At 43.1% G+C, this 15810-nt stretch overlaps 1 protein-coding gene across 1 annotated transcript in view; it reads left to right on the top strand.

Annotated features, from left to right (window-relative positions):
- Positions 1-15810, top strand: part of ABHD3 (abhydrolase domain containing 3, phospholipase) — a 98474-nt gene that overhangs the window by 59378 nt on the left and 23286 nt on the right. The window contains exon 5 of the mRNA XM_040354052.1: positions 4995-5107. Within this exon, the coding sequence (XP_040209986.1) occupies positions 4995-5107 (113 nt within the window). The remainder of the gene's footprint in view (positions 1-4994; positions 5108-15810) is intronic.

The raw sequence follows: 15810 nt of genomic DNA, 5'->3' as shown, positions 1-15810 counted from the left end.
TTTTTTCTCCACAATTCTTTGGAAAATTTAAGATACATTTATTTTTTTTTCCTCACAAAATTGTCATATCAACAAGTTATTTCTAACACACAACAGAGGCATACTTACAATTACACCCCAAAACACATTCTGTTACTTTTGCGTATGGGAATACCACATGTGTAATACTTTTTCACAGCCTAGCCACACAGAGGCCCAAGATCAAAGTAGCACCTTCAGACGTTCTAGGGGCATAAATTACACATCTAACTTCCTGACAACCTAACACATTTTTGAAAGCCCTGGAGCACCAGGAGAGTTGGAACACCCATAAAATGACCACATTTCGTAAAGCAAACATATTTTCTGTGAAGCATAATGAATCTTTTGAACATGCCATTTTTTTATTGATTTTTTTTATGCAACGTTTCAATTTTATAAGATCTTTTTAACACAGCATGTACATACCAATTATTACACCCCAAAATACATTCTGGTACTCCTCCTGAGTATGGCAATACCACATGTGTGAGACTTTTCCACAGTCTGGCCACAAAGAGAGGCCCAACATCCAAGTAGTACCTTTAGGTGTTCTAGAGACAAAAATGACACATACATCTTCCTGACAACCTATCACATTTTTAAAGGTCCTGGAGCACCAAGACAGTGGAAACACCCACAAAATGACCCCATTTTGGAAAGCAAACGCCCCTTTGTAATTCCTAGGAGGCATAATGAGTCTTTTAAACATGTCAGTACAGGCAGCAGGCTTACATCCAGGCAGCAGACAGAAACATGGTCCATAAATAGTCCAGGGTCAGTACAGGCACTAGGCAAAGATATGGCCAGCACAGCCAAAGTATTTGTCTAGGCAGCAGGTGGGAACATGGCCCATAAAAAGCCTTGGATCAGTACAGGCAGCAGGCAGAGATCTGGTCAGCACAGCCAAAGTATTGGTCCAGGCTGTGCTGACAATATAACATGGTCCATAAAAATTCCAGGCAGCAGGCAGGAACATCAGGTTTAAGACCTCGGTCAGGAAAGAATGGGCAAAGGTAGTGGCTTCTTTCCACCCAAATCTTTGAAGCCTCTGGTCTCCAGACCCTGATCCGGGAATTATAAGTCCAACAGAAAACCAATTCTACTCTGAACACAATTCTGAAGCCCCTCACATACACTTTATTTACCAAAAGTATTGGGGCGTCTGCTTTTACACACACAGGGGCAGATTCACATAGAATCCGCGGCGGCATAGTGTAAGCCATTTACACTACGCCGCCACAACTTACTGGAGCAAGTGCCGTATTCGCCAAGCACTTGCTCCGTAATTTGCGGCTGCGTAGTGTAAATGGCCCGGCGTATGGCCGCGTAATTCAAAGGGGGTGGCTTGTATTTAAATTAAGCGCGCCCCCGCGCCGATCGAACTGCGCATGCGCCTGCCGTAAAAATAGCCCAATGCGCATGCTCCAGCTCCCGACGGAAAACGTTAATGAAGCCGACGTGAGCGTCTATGATGTAAACTCCTATTCGCGAACGACTTAGTAAAAGGACGTAAAAAGACGACGCTGACCCAACGCCATACTTAACATGGCATACGGCGGACTGACGTAAGGTTACCCCTCATATAGCAGGGGTAACCTTACGCTTACGAAAACGACATAAATGACGACGAGGCGGCGCAAAATCGTTCGGGAATCGCCGTATCGGGCTCATTTGCATAGTCAAATGAGAAATCAACGTAAACGCCACCTAGCGGCCAGCGTAGAATTACATCTAAGATCCGACGGTGTAAGTGACTTACACCTGTCGGATCTACGCCGTATCTATGCGTAAATGATTCTAGGAATCAGACGCATAGATAACCGGGGCCAAAAACAGAGATACGACGTGTATCTTGAGATACACCGTCGTATCTCTTTTGAGAATCTGGCCCACAAACTTTAATGGCATCCCAGAAATAGTCTGTAGGATTCAATATTGAGTTGGCCCACACTTTGCAGCTATAACAGCTTTAACTCTTCTGAGAAGGCTGTCCACAAGGTTTAGGATTGTGTCTATGGGGGTTTGGGGGGTTTGACCATTCTTCCAGAAATTCATTTGTGAGGTCAGGCACTGATGTGGACGAGAAGGCCTGGCTCGCAGTCGCTCCTCTAATTCATCCCAAAGGTGTTCTATCGGGTTGAGGTCGGGACTCTGTGCAGGCCAGTCAAGTTTCACCCAAAACTCACTCATCCATGTCTTTACGGACCTTGTTTGTGCACTGGTGTGCAGTCACAAAGCAAGGTACATAAAGACATGGATGAGTGAGTTTGGAGTGGAGGAACTTGACTGGCGGAGTCTGCGAGACAGGCCTTAATGTCCAACATCAGAGCCTGACCTCACAAATGTGCTTCTGGAAGAATGGTCAAACATTCCCACAGACACACTCCTAAACCTTGTGGACAGCCTTCCCAGAAGAGTTGAAGCTGTTATAGCTGCAAAGGGGGGCCAACTCAATATTGAACCCTACGGACTAAGACTGGGATGCCATTAAAGTTCATGGGCCATATTCTCTATAAATATCCGCCTGCTGCGCTTAGGGCACTTACACTCCGCTGGAGCAGGTGTTGTATTCCCCAAACACTTGCTCCATAAGTTGGGACAGCGGAGTGTAAGTGTCCCGGCGTAGCCTGGCGGATCTCCAAGGGGGCGTCTTCTATTCAAATGAAGCGCGCCCCCGATGCGAAAGAACTGGGCATGCGCCGGGCTGCAAAAAGCCCAGTGCGCATGCTCCAGTTCTAGGCGGAAAACGTCAATGACGCCGACGTGTGCGTCATTGACGTAAAGTCGTATTCAAGAACGACTTACGTAAACGACGTACCCGACGAAAAAACACGACGGGGACCCGACGCCATCCGTAACATGGCCTACGCGAGACTTGCGGAAACTTACCCCTCATATAGCAGGAGTAAGTTTCCGCTTACGCAAACGACGTTAGCGACGGTTACGCGACGCGAACTCGTTCGGGAATCGGCGTAGAAGGATCATTTGCATACGCAAATGACTCCTTCACGTAAATGCCATCTAGCGGCGGCCGGCGTCATTGTATTTAAGATCCGCCAGTGTAAGTGACTTACAGATGGCGGATCTTAAGTGTATCTATGCAAAAATTATTCTGAGAATCAGGAGCATAGATACACTGGCCAAAAAAGGGAGTTACGATGGAGTATCCTGACTTACTCCATCGTAACTTCACTGAGAATATGGCCCCATGTGTGTGTCAAGGCAGGTGTCCCAATACTTTTGGTAATATAGTGTTTGTGAGACCTCTGTGTTATTTGGAATCCCACTACTACAGTAGCAGAGCAAAAGACCAGTCCAAGCGACAGGCAAAAAAACATGGTCACTTAACAGGCCAAGGTCGGTGCAGGTAGAAACATGGGGCCAGATTCTCAAAAGAGATACGACGGCGTATCTACTGATACACCGTCGTATCTCTGTTTTTGGCCCCGGGTATCTATGCGTCTGATTCCTAGAATCATTTACGCATAGATACGGCGTAGATCCGACAGGTGTAAGTCACTTACACCGTCGGATCTTAGATGTAATTCTACGCTGGCCGCTAGGTGACGTTTACGTTGATTTCTCATTTTACTATGCAAATGAGCCTAATACGCTGATTTCCGAACGATTTTACGCCGCCTCGTCGTTGTTTACGTCGTTTCCGTAAGCGCAAGGTTACCCCTGCTATGAGGGGTAACCTTACGTCGGTCCGCCATATGCCATGTAAGTATGGCCTTCGGGACAGCGTCGGGTTTTTCCGTTGTTTTACGTAACTCGTCGCGAATAGGGCTGTGCGTTAATTACGTTCACGTCGCAACCAATGTATTTGCGGCGTACTACGGAGCATGCGCAGTGGCCTATGTTTAAGGCTGGCGCATGCGCAGTTCGTTCGGCACGGGGGCGCGCTTAATTTAAATACAAGCCGCCCCCTTTGATTTACGCGGGGATACGCCAGGCCATTTAGACTACCCTGCCGCAAATTACGGAGCAAGTGCTTGGAGAATACGGCACTTGCTCCAGTAAGTTGCGGCGGCGTAGTGTTAATGGCATACGCTCGTAGATACGCGGATCTACGAGAATCTGGCCCATGGTTGGTAAACCATCCAGACGGCAGGCAGAGGCAGGGTCAGTTAAGCAGGCAAATGATCAGCAGATATTAGAAATGGGAAAATGTCAGGCTGTTAGAAATGTGGAATAATATTTTAGGGACGCGTGATAACGCCGTAAGCAGTGTCCGATGCATAGGCCAGGTTGGGAGGGACATTGGGGACAATAAAAACTGATGTCTCTTCTAACCCCCTCTGCTGCATACCCAACATCTTTTTTGGTGTATTCTGCCTGCTTTTGTTGGTGGAATGCTCTCAGGAAAATGGCGCTCACGAAACCCACATCCAATTTGCAATAGTGTGAACCGAGGCTTGGAGTTAGTGTGAACTTTTGCTTAGGCAGACTGATTGAGATGATCAGGTTAGACATCACTCTGTGTACATACAAATTACAGAATACAGTTGCACATCCTGTTTCACATTCCTCAATGGTTTCTGTGGCTTTTTTTTGGATAAGACCCCTTCCTGTGTGCTAAAAATGTCCTTTCTCCGTCTTTATCAGTATGACAGTCCTTTACAACAGCTGTAGACATAACCCCAGCTGTTTCCCACCAGGCATACAGTATGCCTAATGTATAATGAAAGGGAATGGAGAAGTGATGAGAATAGAAGGAGCGTCAGTGTCCATTCCTGGTTGTGCTGTATGTAAGCCACCTAGTAAATGGCTTTCACCTACTGAAATGGCTTTATGCGCATAAATAAAACATAGCCAGGTAATGTCATCCTATACAAAAAAAAATAAGTTTGAGTTTTACTTTATAACAGGTACAGGTGGGCTGTTCTATAAAACACATGCAATGTAATTTTAAATGGTGATTGTACAAGGTTCATTACACCATCTCATATTCCTTTGTTTACTCCTTGCAGACACCAAGGACATATTGTGCTGCCAACACTGAGGATTTGGAGACCGTCATTCAGCATGTGCACACAATGTACCCTGATGCTCCAATGACGGCTGCTGGTGTTTCCATGGGAGGGTAAGAGATTTGAAATTCAGTTTTGTCAGCAAAAGGTAAAGCAGAATAGTGTAAATGTTCAGAGGCATCTTACCTACTCTGCAATTATATATTTCATACTTTCCAATATTCTGTAAGCAAAAATCAGGATACGTATACACCTATCCAATGGTGCCAGTCCCTGAAATACCCATTTCACAAAATTCCACCCTCATTATGGTGTAGGAAACTGGCACGTCTACTTAATACAGAAAGCCTTGAGATATGTGCATTTTTAAGTACGTCCGCTGTACTTAAAGCGGTGGTTCCCCTAAAAATAAACTTTTAACATTGCTTTTCCCAAATTAATTACGATTAGAATCGGCTGGTTTTATTAAAAAAAAAACGTCCGTACATACCGTTTGCTATATTCGTTCCCACCGCCACTTCCGGGTACGATGCTGGCGGTGGGCGTTCCTAATTGATGGACAGGCATCTGACGGTCGCATACATCGCGTCACGAGATGCCGAAAGAAGCCGAACGTCGGTGCGGCTCTATACGGCGCATGCGCACCGACGTTCGGCTTCTTTCGGCATCTCGTGACGCGATGTATGCGTCGGTCGGATGCCTGTCCATCGTTCCTGGCTAGAATAAAAGACTAGAACTTTAATGGTCAACTAGCTTGCTTCAGGTAGTGTCTGTGCTTTATACTCTAGTGGCTAAATAAAATAAAAGATGAGCCGTACAGTTATCTCTATTAGGAAACCTTAAGGGATCACTAAAGGAATTTTTTTTTTTTAGCTAAATAGCTTCCTTTACCTTACTTCAGTCCTGGTTTCATATCCTCATTGTTCGTTTTTGCTTTGAAGTTGCTGTAATTCTGCTGTGATCTCCACACTTCCTGCTTGTCTGGCTCCTTATGAAAAAACTCATAGGAGCTTCTCACTGTGAATAAAAGGGAAAGTGTACCGCGCTTAGGAGCAAATTAGTGAGGGTGGAGCAATGAACTAGGGTGGTATCAGTAATGAAAGTAACTCAGAACCACTGAGTGTGAATGTAGCTGAAGACTGCAGCCCCCCTAATAAGTAATCCCATCTAATTGAAACGTTTTAGAATGTCTCCGTGGACGTTCCTATTGCCGCATGTTGGCGCTGATATCCTCGGGCATAATGCAAATGTTTTAAGCAGTGATTTAGACAGTGAAACATCGGCATTACATCCGGCAATATTACTAAAAGACACATGCAAAAATCATTGTCCACTGTGCTGTTTCCCTAAATAATGGTACATAATACATTTGAAACGAAACGAACCAGTGGACCAGTTTCAGCGGACATGTTCGGTCGTGTGTACGGGGCCTAAGAGTATGGACAGCATTAAAAAAAGTCTTATAAATACACTATATGAAAAAGTTTCCTTTTTAAAATGTTACTAAACCCACAACAGTAAAATCAGTCTGTATATTCAGTAAAGCATGCTTGTTATACTCACTGTGGAACCTGAAGGGTTAATCCTGTGCATTGTGTAAAAAGGCTGTTTGATCCTCGATTCTCTGATCTTCCCTTTCTTTGGCAGTCCCCAATCCATCTCCTTATAGTACAGAGCCTTGGGGACACTCTGCACATGCTCAGGTTTTTTTTGGGGGGGGGGGGTGCATGTGATCAGCACAGTACCAATCTAAAACTGTTAATACAGTGCCAATCAGCACTATCCAGGCAGAGGATCAGGAGTCATGCAGCCTCATAGGACAATCAAAGGAGAATGAAAACTCCTTCTTCATGCTTTAAAAGAGAAGTATGGAGTTTTTGTTTTTTTGGGATATTCATACTTGCCTAGGTAGATGCAGCAGCTGTCCCCCGGAGTCTCTGCACTGAGAACAGAGCCACCGAACATCGCTGATGGCTCAGTTCTCTCACCTGCCTAAATGACGTCAGCGGAGAGCAGACTTCAGAGCGCTCTCTGCTGAAAACGGATTACTGGAGTGAAAATGAATTGCACTCATGTGACCCTTAGGAGAAGCCCAGCCTAAACAGATAAGGCTGGACTTCTCCTTTAACTAGTGCTCAGGCGGACACAGATAGAAGTCACAAGACTGCTATATACTGCTGATGAGAAAGGGTATTTAGCAGTTTAAATTCAATAAAATAATTGCATTTACGTGTTCTGTGTACTGTGAGAGACCAGATATAGTGAATGCAGGGTTCTGGGTTTGGTAACACTTTAAAGCTGAATTCCAACTTTCTTTTCACTGAATGGAATGATCAATCCCAGCATAAATCTTATCTATGTACCATGTTTCTCTGTTGTCTGCAGATCTCCTGATATTCTGGGTTTAGTTGTGGCTTTGCATCATGTGACACTCTGTATATCCTGCCGATAGACTCTGTCCCGTCCACAGATACTCACTGCAGCAGCTAGAGTCTGTAACGCTCCCCTTTGTAGTCTTTCAGACTTTGCAAATTATGTAACTTCCTTCACAGCTCTGATGGTGGGTGGGATGGAATACATCCTAATTAGCATTCAATCCCACCCAGTCACACCTACAGGAAGAGTCCAAACCTCCCAAGACCATAGTACAGATCACAGCATTATTCAAGAAGGAAAAACCTTCATAGCTGGCTTGTTCTAAAAACTAGCTGTGCTGCTGCTGGGAAGGATTGAATGGATCACAATTAGGATTAAATCCTGCCCAGTTATATATGCTGACCAGTGTGAACAGGGAAAGTCCCACCCCTCAGATCCCGCCCTCCCAGAGACCTGATCTCTGTGAACTGATTAATTTACATATGAAGGAAACACCTTTATAATAACCTCACATAGCCCTTCCTCTGTAATTTCGCAGTAAAGCCTCGTACACACGACCGGTTTTCCCAGCAGGAAAATCGAGAACCCTGCTCTCTATTTTCTCGTCGGGTTTCCCTGCAGAGTGTTTCCTGCCGAGAAAACCGCTCATGCTCAGTAGCATACAAGATTAGTGTGGGTGTAGCAAGATGGCGGCGATGGCATTAAATGTGACGAGACGCCAGCTCGTCGTAGTCGATGACGTCACTGCGTTCTTGCCATTCAAAAGAATGGCGGTTCTTTTGAGTGGCCGTCTGTATACATGTCTTTGCAAGGCAAGCTTGCCAGGAATCCCATCAGAAAAACCGACGTGTGTACAGGGCTTAAGCCTTTATTCTTTGGCATGCTACTGTATAAGATACAAATGACACAGGAGGAGGTATGACATATATACACCTTTCACTACCCACATGAAGGCCCAGAAACACCCACAGTAACCTTAGGACCCACCCACATCAACTCCCAGAATGGCTACAAATGAATCCCATAGCTACAGAGACTCAAAGGATCATGGGAGATGTAGTATAAGGACTGGTAAAGGAAGGAAACAGGAAGTCAGAACTCCGAAATTCAGCCAGGAGGAGTGACATCACAGACACAGAAACCTGTTGTATACAGTCAAATGAGGTATAGTACGTCCGGAAAGTATTCACAGGGCTTCACTTTTTCCACATTTTGTTATGTTGCAGTCTTATTCCAAAATGGATTAAATTCATAATTTTCCTCAAAATTCTACAAGCAATACCCCATATAGACAATGTGAAAGAAGTTTATTTGAAAGCTTTGGAAAGGTACACACATGTCTATATAAGGTCCCACAGTTAACAGTACATGTCAGAGCACAAACCAAGCCATGAAGTCCAAGGAATTGTTTGTAGACCTATGAGACAGAATTGTATCAAGGCACAGATCTGGGGAAGGGTACAAAGAAATTTCTGCAGCATTTAAGGTCCCAATGAGCACAGTGGCCTCCATCATCCATAAATGGAAGAAGTTTGGAACCACCAGGACTTTTTCGATTGCGGGCCGCCCGGCCAAACTAAGCATTTGAGGGAGAAGGGCCTTAGTCAGGGAGGTGACCAAGAACCCGATAGTCACTCTGACAGAGCTCCAGCGTTTCTCTGTCAAGAGAGGGGAACCTTCCAGAATAACGACCATCTCTGCAGCACTCCACCAACCAGGCCTGCATGGTAGAGTGGCCAGATGGAAGCCACTCCTTAGTAAAAGGCACATGAAAGCCCACCTGGAGTTTGCCAAAAGGCACCTGAAGGACTCTAAGACCATAAGAAACACAATTCTCTGGTCTGATGAAACAAAGAATGAACTCTTTGGCCTGAATGGCAAGCATTGTGTCTAGAAGAAGCCATAAACTGCTCATCACCTGGCCAATACTATCTCTACAGTGACGCATGGTGGTGGCAGCATCATGCTGTGGTGATGTTTTTCATCAACAGTAAATGGTAGACTAGTCAGGATTGAGGAAAAGATGAATGCAGCAATGTACAGAGACATCCTTGATGAAAACCTGTTCCAGAGCGCTCTGGACCTCAGACTGGGGCAAAGGTTCATCATCCAACAGGACAACAACCCTAAGCACACAGCCAAGATATCAAAGGAGTGGTTATGGGACAACTCTGTGAATACCCTTGAGTGGCCCAGCCAGAGCCCAGACTTGAACCCAATTAAAAGTCTCTGAAGAGATCTGAAAATGACTGTGCACCAACTCTCCGCATCCAATCCGATGGAGCTTGAGAAGCCCTGCAAAGAAGAATTGGAGAAACTGACCAAAAATAGGTGTACCAAGCTTGTAGCATCATACTGAAAGACTTGATGCTGTAATTGGTGCTAAAGGTGCTTAAACTATTGAGCATAGGCTGTGAATACTTATGTACCGTATATACTCGCGTATAAGCCGAGTTTTTCAGACCTTTTTTTAGGCTGAAAATGCCCCCCTCGGATTATACTTGAGTCTGTGTACCTGAGTCCGTGACATGCATTTTCAGACAGCGGGCATCAGGCTGCAATGGGCACGGTGAGGTGAGGCATGCAATGGGCACAGTGAGGTGAGGCATGCAATGGGCACAGTGAGGTGAGGCATGCAATGGGCACAGTGAGGTCGGGCTGCAATGGGCACAGTTAGGCTGCAAATAGGCAGAGTGAGGCATTCAAATGGGGACAGTGAGGCGTGCAAATGGGCATTGTTGACCCTTTTTTTCCACTTACAGTAGCTGCTGCATTCTCACCCTAGGCTTATACTCGAGTCAATACATTTTCCAATTTTTTTTTTGTGGTAAAATTGGGTGCCTCGGCTTATATTCGGGTCAGATTATACTTGAGTATGTACGGTACGTGAATTTTTTATTATTTTTTTTTATAAATTTGCAAAGAATTCAAACAAACTTCTTTCGATTTGTCATTATGGGGTATTGTTTGTAGAAATTTTAGGAAAATAATGAATTTAATCCATTTTCGAATAAGGCTACAACATAACAAAATGTGGAAAAAGCAAAGCGCGGTGAATACTTTCCAGGCTCTATAAGTTCAACGCAAACTGACAGTGAGGCTGTGATTAATTTACATGCACAATGAATCTGTTTAAGGCAACTTTCACACTGCATGACTTAAGTCACACGATTTAACCACGATTTTGGCGCGATTTCAGGGAATGCCTGTGCAAACTTGAGGTCTATGGACCTCAACTGGCATCAAAGTCGGACCAAAGTAGCACAGGGACTTCTTTGAAGTTGGTGAAACTTAAAGTCGCACAGATATGAATGGTACTCATTGGAAATCATGGGGTATGACTTGTCATGCGACTTTGCAGTCCCAAGTTGCAGGAAAAGTTGCACAAGTGTGAAAGGAGCCTTGGAGGTGAAAGGAGGGGAGGAAAAGCTGGAGTTCTTCTTTAAATGCATACTGGGAAAAAATTAAGTTATTAATCTTGTGATCTAGAACCCATTCTGCGTATCCCTTAGTAATGTAGACATTCTCAAACATGTCCACACCAGTTTATATAGAGAGAATGGTAGTTACACAACTGAGGCTTTAAGAAAAAGACCTTCTCAGAACACAATTGAGGAGCGGTCTAGATCCTGGCATCAGTGATTAACACGGAAATTAGATAAAGAAAAATTTGAACCACTTTCTCACTTTAATACTTTATTATTTAAATAGCATTTGATGTTTTCATAAGCCTGAGCATGTATGCAGACCTCTAATGGATAATAATGGCAAGGCATCTGCCCCATTAACACTATGCAAAATGTTTGCCTATCCTGGCAAGTGAAAGGATATTTTCCTTTGCTATGAGATTTTCCAATGGGCACAGATTGTAATAAACAAAGTGAGTTTTATGTATGACAAGAACCCATCTACACCATTTAAGTACTTACAAAAATTGGTATTGGTTTCTGTAGTTGTTATTGTTAGACCCATACTATGAAATTTCTGTAAGAACAAACATATAAGAATTACATTTAAAAAAGTGTAACGTGAATTATAAAAAAAATACATAAAAGCAACAAATAAACGTATGTAAGCGATTGGGCCATAAATATTAGTTATCATCACAAATGTCAAAGGGAGAGCAATAATTCTAGGCCCATAATTCATGGTTAACTCTATCTTGATAGCCTGTAATAGGTTTTTATACTGTCACCTGTGGATGATTTGGAGTATCGTAGTATTTCACATTTTCTCGGATGTGCACAATTTTCAAAAGCTTAACATGTTTCGTATCTATTTAATCAACACAACACCATCTTCTATATTTTACAAAATAATTATATATTGGTGTTAATTTAATTTTAGCATATTTTATAATGAAAATATGCAATTGATAGAGAGTTGCACAAATATCGTACAACTAAAAAAAACTGCAACTACCACCATTTTATTCTATAGGGCCTATACAGTTGTGCTCATAAATTTACATACCCTGTCGGAATTTATGATTTCTTAGCCATTTTTCAGAGAATATGAATGATAACACAAAAACATTTCCTTCACTTGTGGTTAGTGTTTGGCTGAAGCCATTTATTATAAATCAACTGTGTTTACTCTTTTTAAATCCTAATTACAAATCCTAATTACAACAGAAACTACCCAAATTACCCAGATCAAAAGTTTACATACCCTGGTGATTTTGGCCTGATAACATGCACAGAAGTTGACACAAAGGGGTTTGAATGGCTATTAAAGGTACCCATTCTCACCTGTGATCTGTTTGCTTGTAATTAGTGTGTGTGTGTGTGTGTGTGTGTGTATAAAAAATCAATGCATTTCTGGACTCCTGACATTTCTGGATTCTGATGCCTCGTACACACGACCGGTTTTCTCGACGGGAAAACTGCCACGTTTGCTTTTTGTCAGGAAAACCGTCTGTGTGTATGACTCATTGCAGTTTTCTCGACGAGAAAACTGCCCGCAAAAAATTTAGAACCAGCTCTCTTTTCCCCGTCGTGATTCCCGGTGGTCTTTTTCCCCTTACGAAAACCGCTGGTGTGAATGCTTTTCCCAGGGGAAAAAAAAAACACGCATGCTCAGAATCAAGTATGAGACGGGAGCACTCGTTCTGTTAAAACTAGCGTTCATAATCGAGATGGTACATTCGTCACGCTGTAACAGACTGAAAAGCACGAGGCTGAAAAGTGCGAATCATCTCTTACCAAACTTTTACTAACACGAGGATCAGCAAAAGCAGCCCAAAGGGTGGCGCCATTTGAATGGAACTTTCCCTTTTTAGTCCCGTCGTATGTGTTGTACGTCACCGTGCTTTGGTCGGGCGGGATTTGGCATGAACGTCTGTATGCAAGGCAAGCTAGAGAGGAATCGCGTGTGTTAATCAAACACCATGTGGGGTGTTTGATTAACACCCCACATGGTGTTTGATTAACACCCCACATGGTGTTTGATTACGCCTACAGTATGGGATTGTGCCCTTCTTTTTCCCCACATGGTGTTTGATTAACACACGCTCACACACATCCATGCAAGTTCTATCTGGAAGCAGTGGTTAACCCCATGAGGAGCTGTGGATTTTACCTCCTAACTCGTGGAGAGATGTGGATTCGTTTCTGACACCTCAAAGGATCACAACCTCCTGCTATGCCTGTTTAGACTACTCCTGAAAGGGACTAGTCACAGGCTTTCCGGTAAGCCTTTATTCCCACTGGTGTTGGGCCACTGACGTCTGAATTTCCCTTCTCACCTGTGGATCTCCTAATTGGACTTTTAGTGCTTGCACTTTTCATCATCTGTATTGGAAGGGGCTAATAACTCCCTGCTTTCTTCTGTGGACTTTATTTGTTTTGCAACTCATATGCTGAATTGGTCACTCTATTTTTACACTGTTTAATTATCACATTATCTATCTGTTGAGATATATATAGGTATCTTGTTACTTGTTGCTCAGTGCTACTGTTGGAACAGTGTTACAATAACCTATGTATTTATAGATTTTGTGCATTTATATATTGAATTAAGTTTCTAATGATTTTTACCACTTACAGTTTAACATTGTTTACACTTGTTGCTTTATACATTAATTTATAAGGTATATGTTGTCCAGCGCTACACTGTTTTTGCACAATACGCCAAACATCACAGAGACGAGCTTCAAAGCTTCTAGCACAAAGTCAAGTGGAGGGATGAGACCAAAATTGAGCTTTTTGTCCACAACCATAAATACTACATTTGGAGAGGAGCCAACGAGGCCTATGATGAAAGATACACCATTCCTACTGTGAAACAGAGGGGGATTGCTGATGTTTTGGGGATGTGTGAGCTACAAAGGCGCAGGAAAGTAGGTAAAAATTGATGGCAAGATGAATGCCTGATTTCCTTTTATGAAGAGGTAAGTAAAACCCTGGACAGAGGCGTGGCTGTGGACGTGATATATTTGGATTTTGCAAAAGCGTTCAATACAGTTCCGCACACACGGCTCATGTGTAAGGTAAGGTCTACAGGATTGGATATATCAGTTTGTAAATGGATAGAAAACTGGCTGAAAGACAGAATTCAGAGAGTCGTGGTTAATGATTCTTACTCTGAATGGTCCAAGGTTATCAGTGGTGTACCCCAAGGTTCAGTGCTGGGACCCTTACTTTTCAATATATTTATAAATGATATTGGGTCTGAGATCAAAAGTAACATTTCTGTCTTTGCAGATGACACCAAGCTATGCAGTGGAATAACGTCCTTGCAGGATGTCTCCAATTTACAAGCCGACCTCAATGCTCTGTCTAATTGGGCGACTGAGTGGCAGATGAGGTTTAATGTTGATAAATGTAAAGTTATGCACTTAGGGACTAAGAATATGCATGCATCTTACATACTAGGGGGAGTACAACTGGGGGGATCTGTAGTGGAGAAGGATCTGGGGGTCTTGGTAGATCATAAGCTCAATAATAACATGCAATGCCAAGCTGCGGTTTCCAAAGCGAGCAAAGTCCTTTCTCATTAAGAGAGGTATGGACTCCAGAGACAGAGATATAATTTTGCCCCTGTACAAATCATTAGTAAGACCTCATCTGGAATATGCAGTTCAGTTTTGGGCACCAGTTCTCAAAAAGGATATCGGAGAACTGGAGAAAGTGCAGAGAAGGGCAACCAAACTGATAAGAAGCATGGAGGAGCTCAGCTATGAGGAAAGATTAGAAGAACTAAATCTATTCACTCTTGAGAAGAGGAGAATTAGGGGGATATGATCAACATGTACAAATATATAAGAGGTTCATACAGTGTACTTGGTGTTGAGTTATTCACTTTAGGGTCAACACTGAGGACAAGGGGGCACTCTTTACGTCTAGAGGAAAAGAGATTTCACCTCCAAATACGGAAAGGTTTTTTCACAGTAAGAGCTGTGAAAATGTGGAACAGACTCCCTCCAGAGGTGGTTCTGGCCAGCTCAGTAGATTGCTTTAAGAAAGGCCTGGATTCTTTCCTAAATGTACATAAAATAACTGAGTACTAAGATTTGTAGGTCAAGTTGATCCAGGGTAAATCCGATTGAATCCGAGGGAATTTTTTCCCCTGCTGTAGCAAATTGGATCATGCTCTGCTGGGGTTTTTTGCCTTCCTCTGGATCAACTGTGGGTATGGAGTTGGGTGTATGGGATTGTATTGTGTTTTTTTATTTTGTTTGTTTATTTTTTTGTGGTTGAACTGGATGGACTTGTGTCTTTTTTCAACCTGACTAACTATGTAACTATGTTATCAAAAAATACTGGAGGAACATTTGCATTCATCAGCCAGGAAGCTGCCCATGGGACGCTCTTGGACATTCCAACATGACAATGATCCAAAACACAAGGCCAAGTCGATCTGTCATTGGCTACAGCAGAATAAAGTGAAGGTTCTGGAGTGGCCATCTCAGTCTACTGACCTCAATATCCTTGAGCCACTCTGAGGAGATCTCAGACATGCAGTTCATGCAAGAAAGCCCAATAATTTACAGGAACTGGAGGCTTTTTACCAAGAGGAATGTTCAGCTTTACCATCTGAGAAGATAGAGCCTCATCCACAAATAACACAAAAAACTTCAAGCTGTCATTGATGTTAAAGGGGGCAATACACGATATTAAGAACTGGTGGGGTATGTAAACTTTTGATCAGGGTCATTTGGGTAGTTTCTGTTGTGATTATGAGTTAAAGAGTAAACACAGTTGATTGATAATAAATGGCTTCAGCCAAACACTAACCACGAGTGAAAGAAAAGTTAGTGTTATCATTCATATTCTCTGAAAAATAGCCAAGAAATCATAAATTCTGCCACGGTATGTAAACATATGAGCACAACTGTATACAGTATGTAGTAAATATATAATTGGTTAAGTGGTTAGGTAATTTTCAGGTCTAAAACAGTCGACTACTTGCAGCCACTAGAATCCTGCAGCAAGAATCA

Source organism: Rana temporaria, chromosome 5, assembly GCF_905171775.1.
Source record: "Rana temporaria chromosome 5, aRanTem1.1, whole genome shotgun sequence".
NCBI classification, from domain to species: Eukaryota; Metazoa; Chordata; class Amphibia; order Anura; family Ranidae; genus Rana; species Rana temporaria.
The sequence above is the reverse complement of the archived record's forward strand: the minus strand, read 5'-3'. Positions and strand labels throughout refer to the sequence as shown.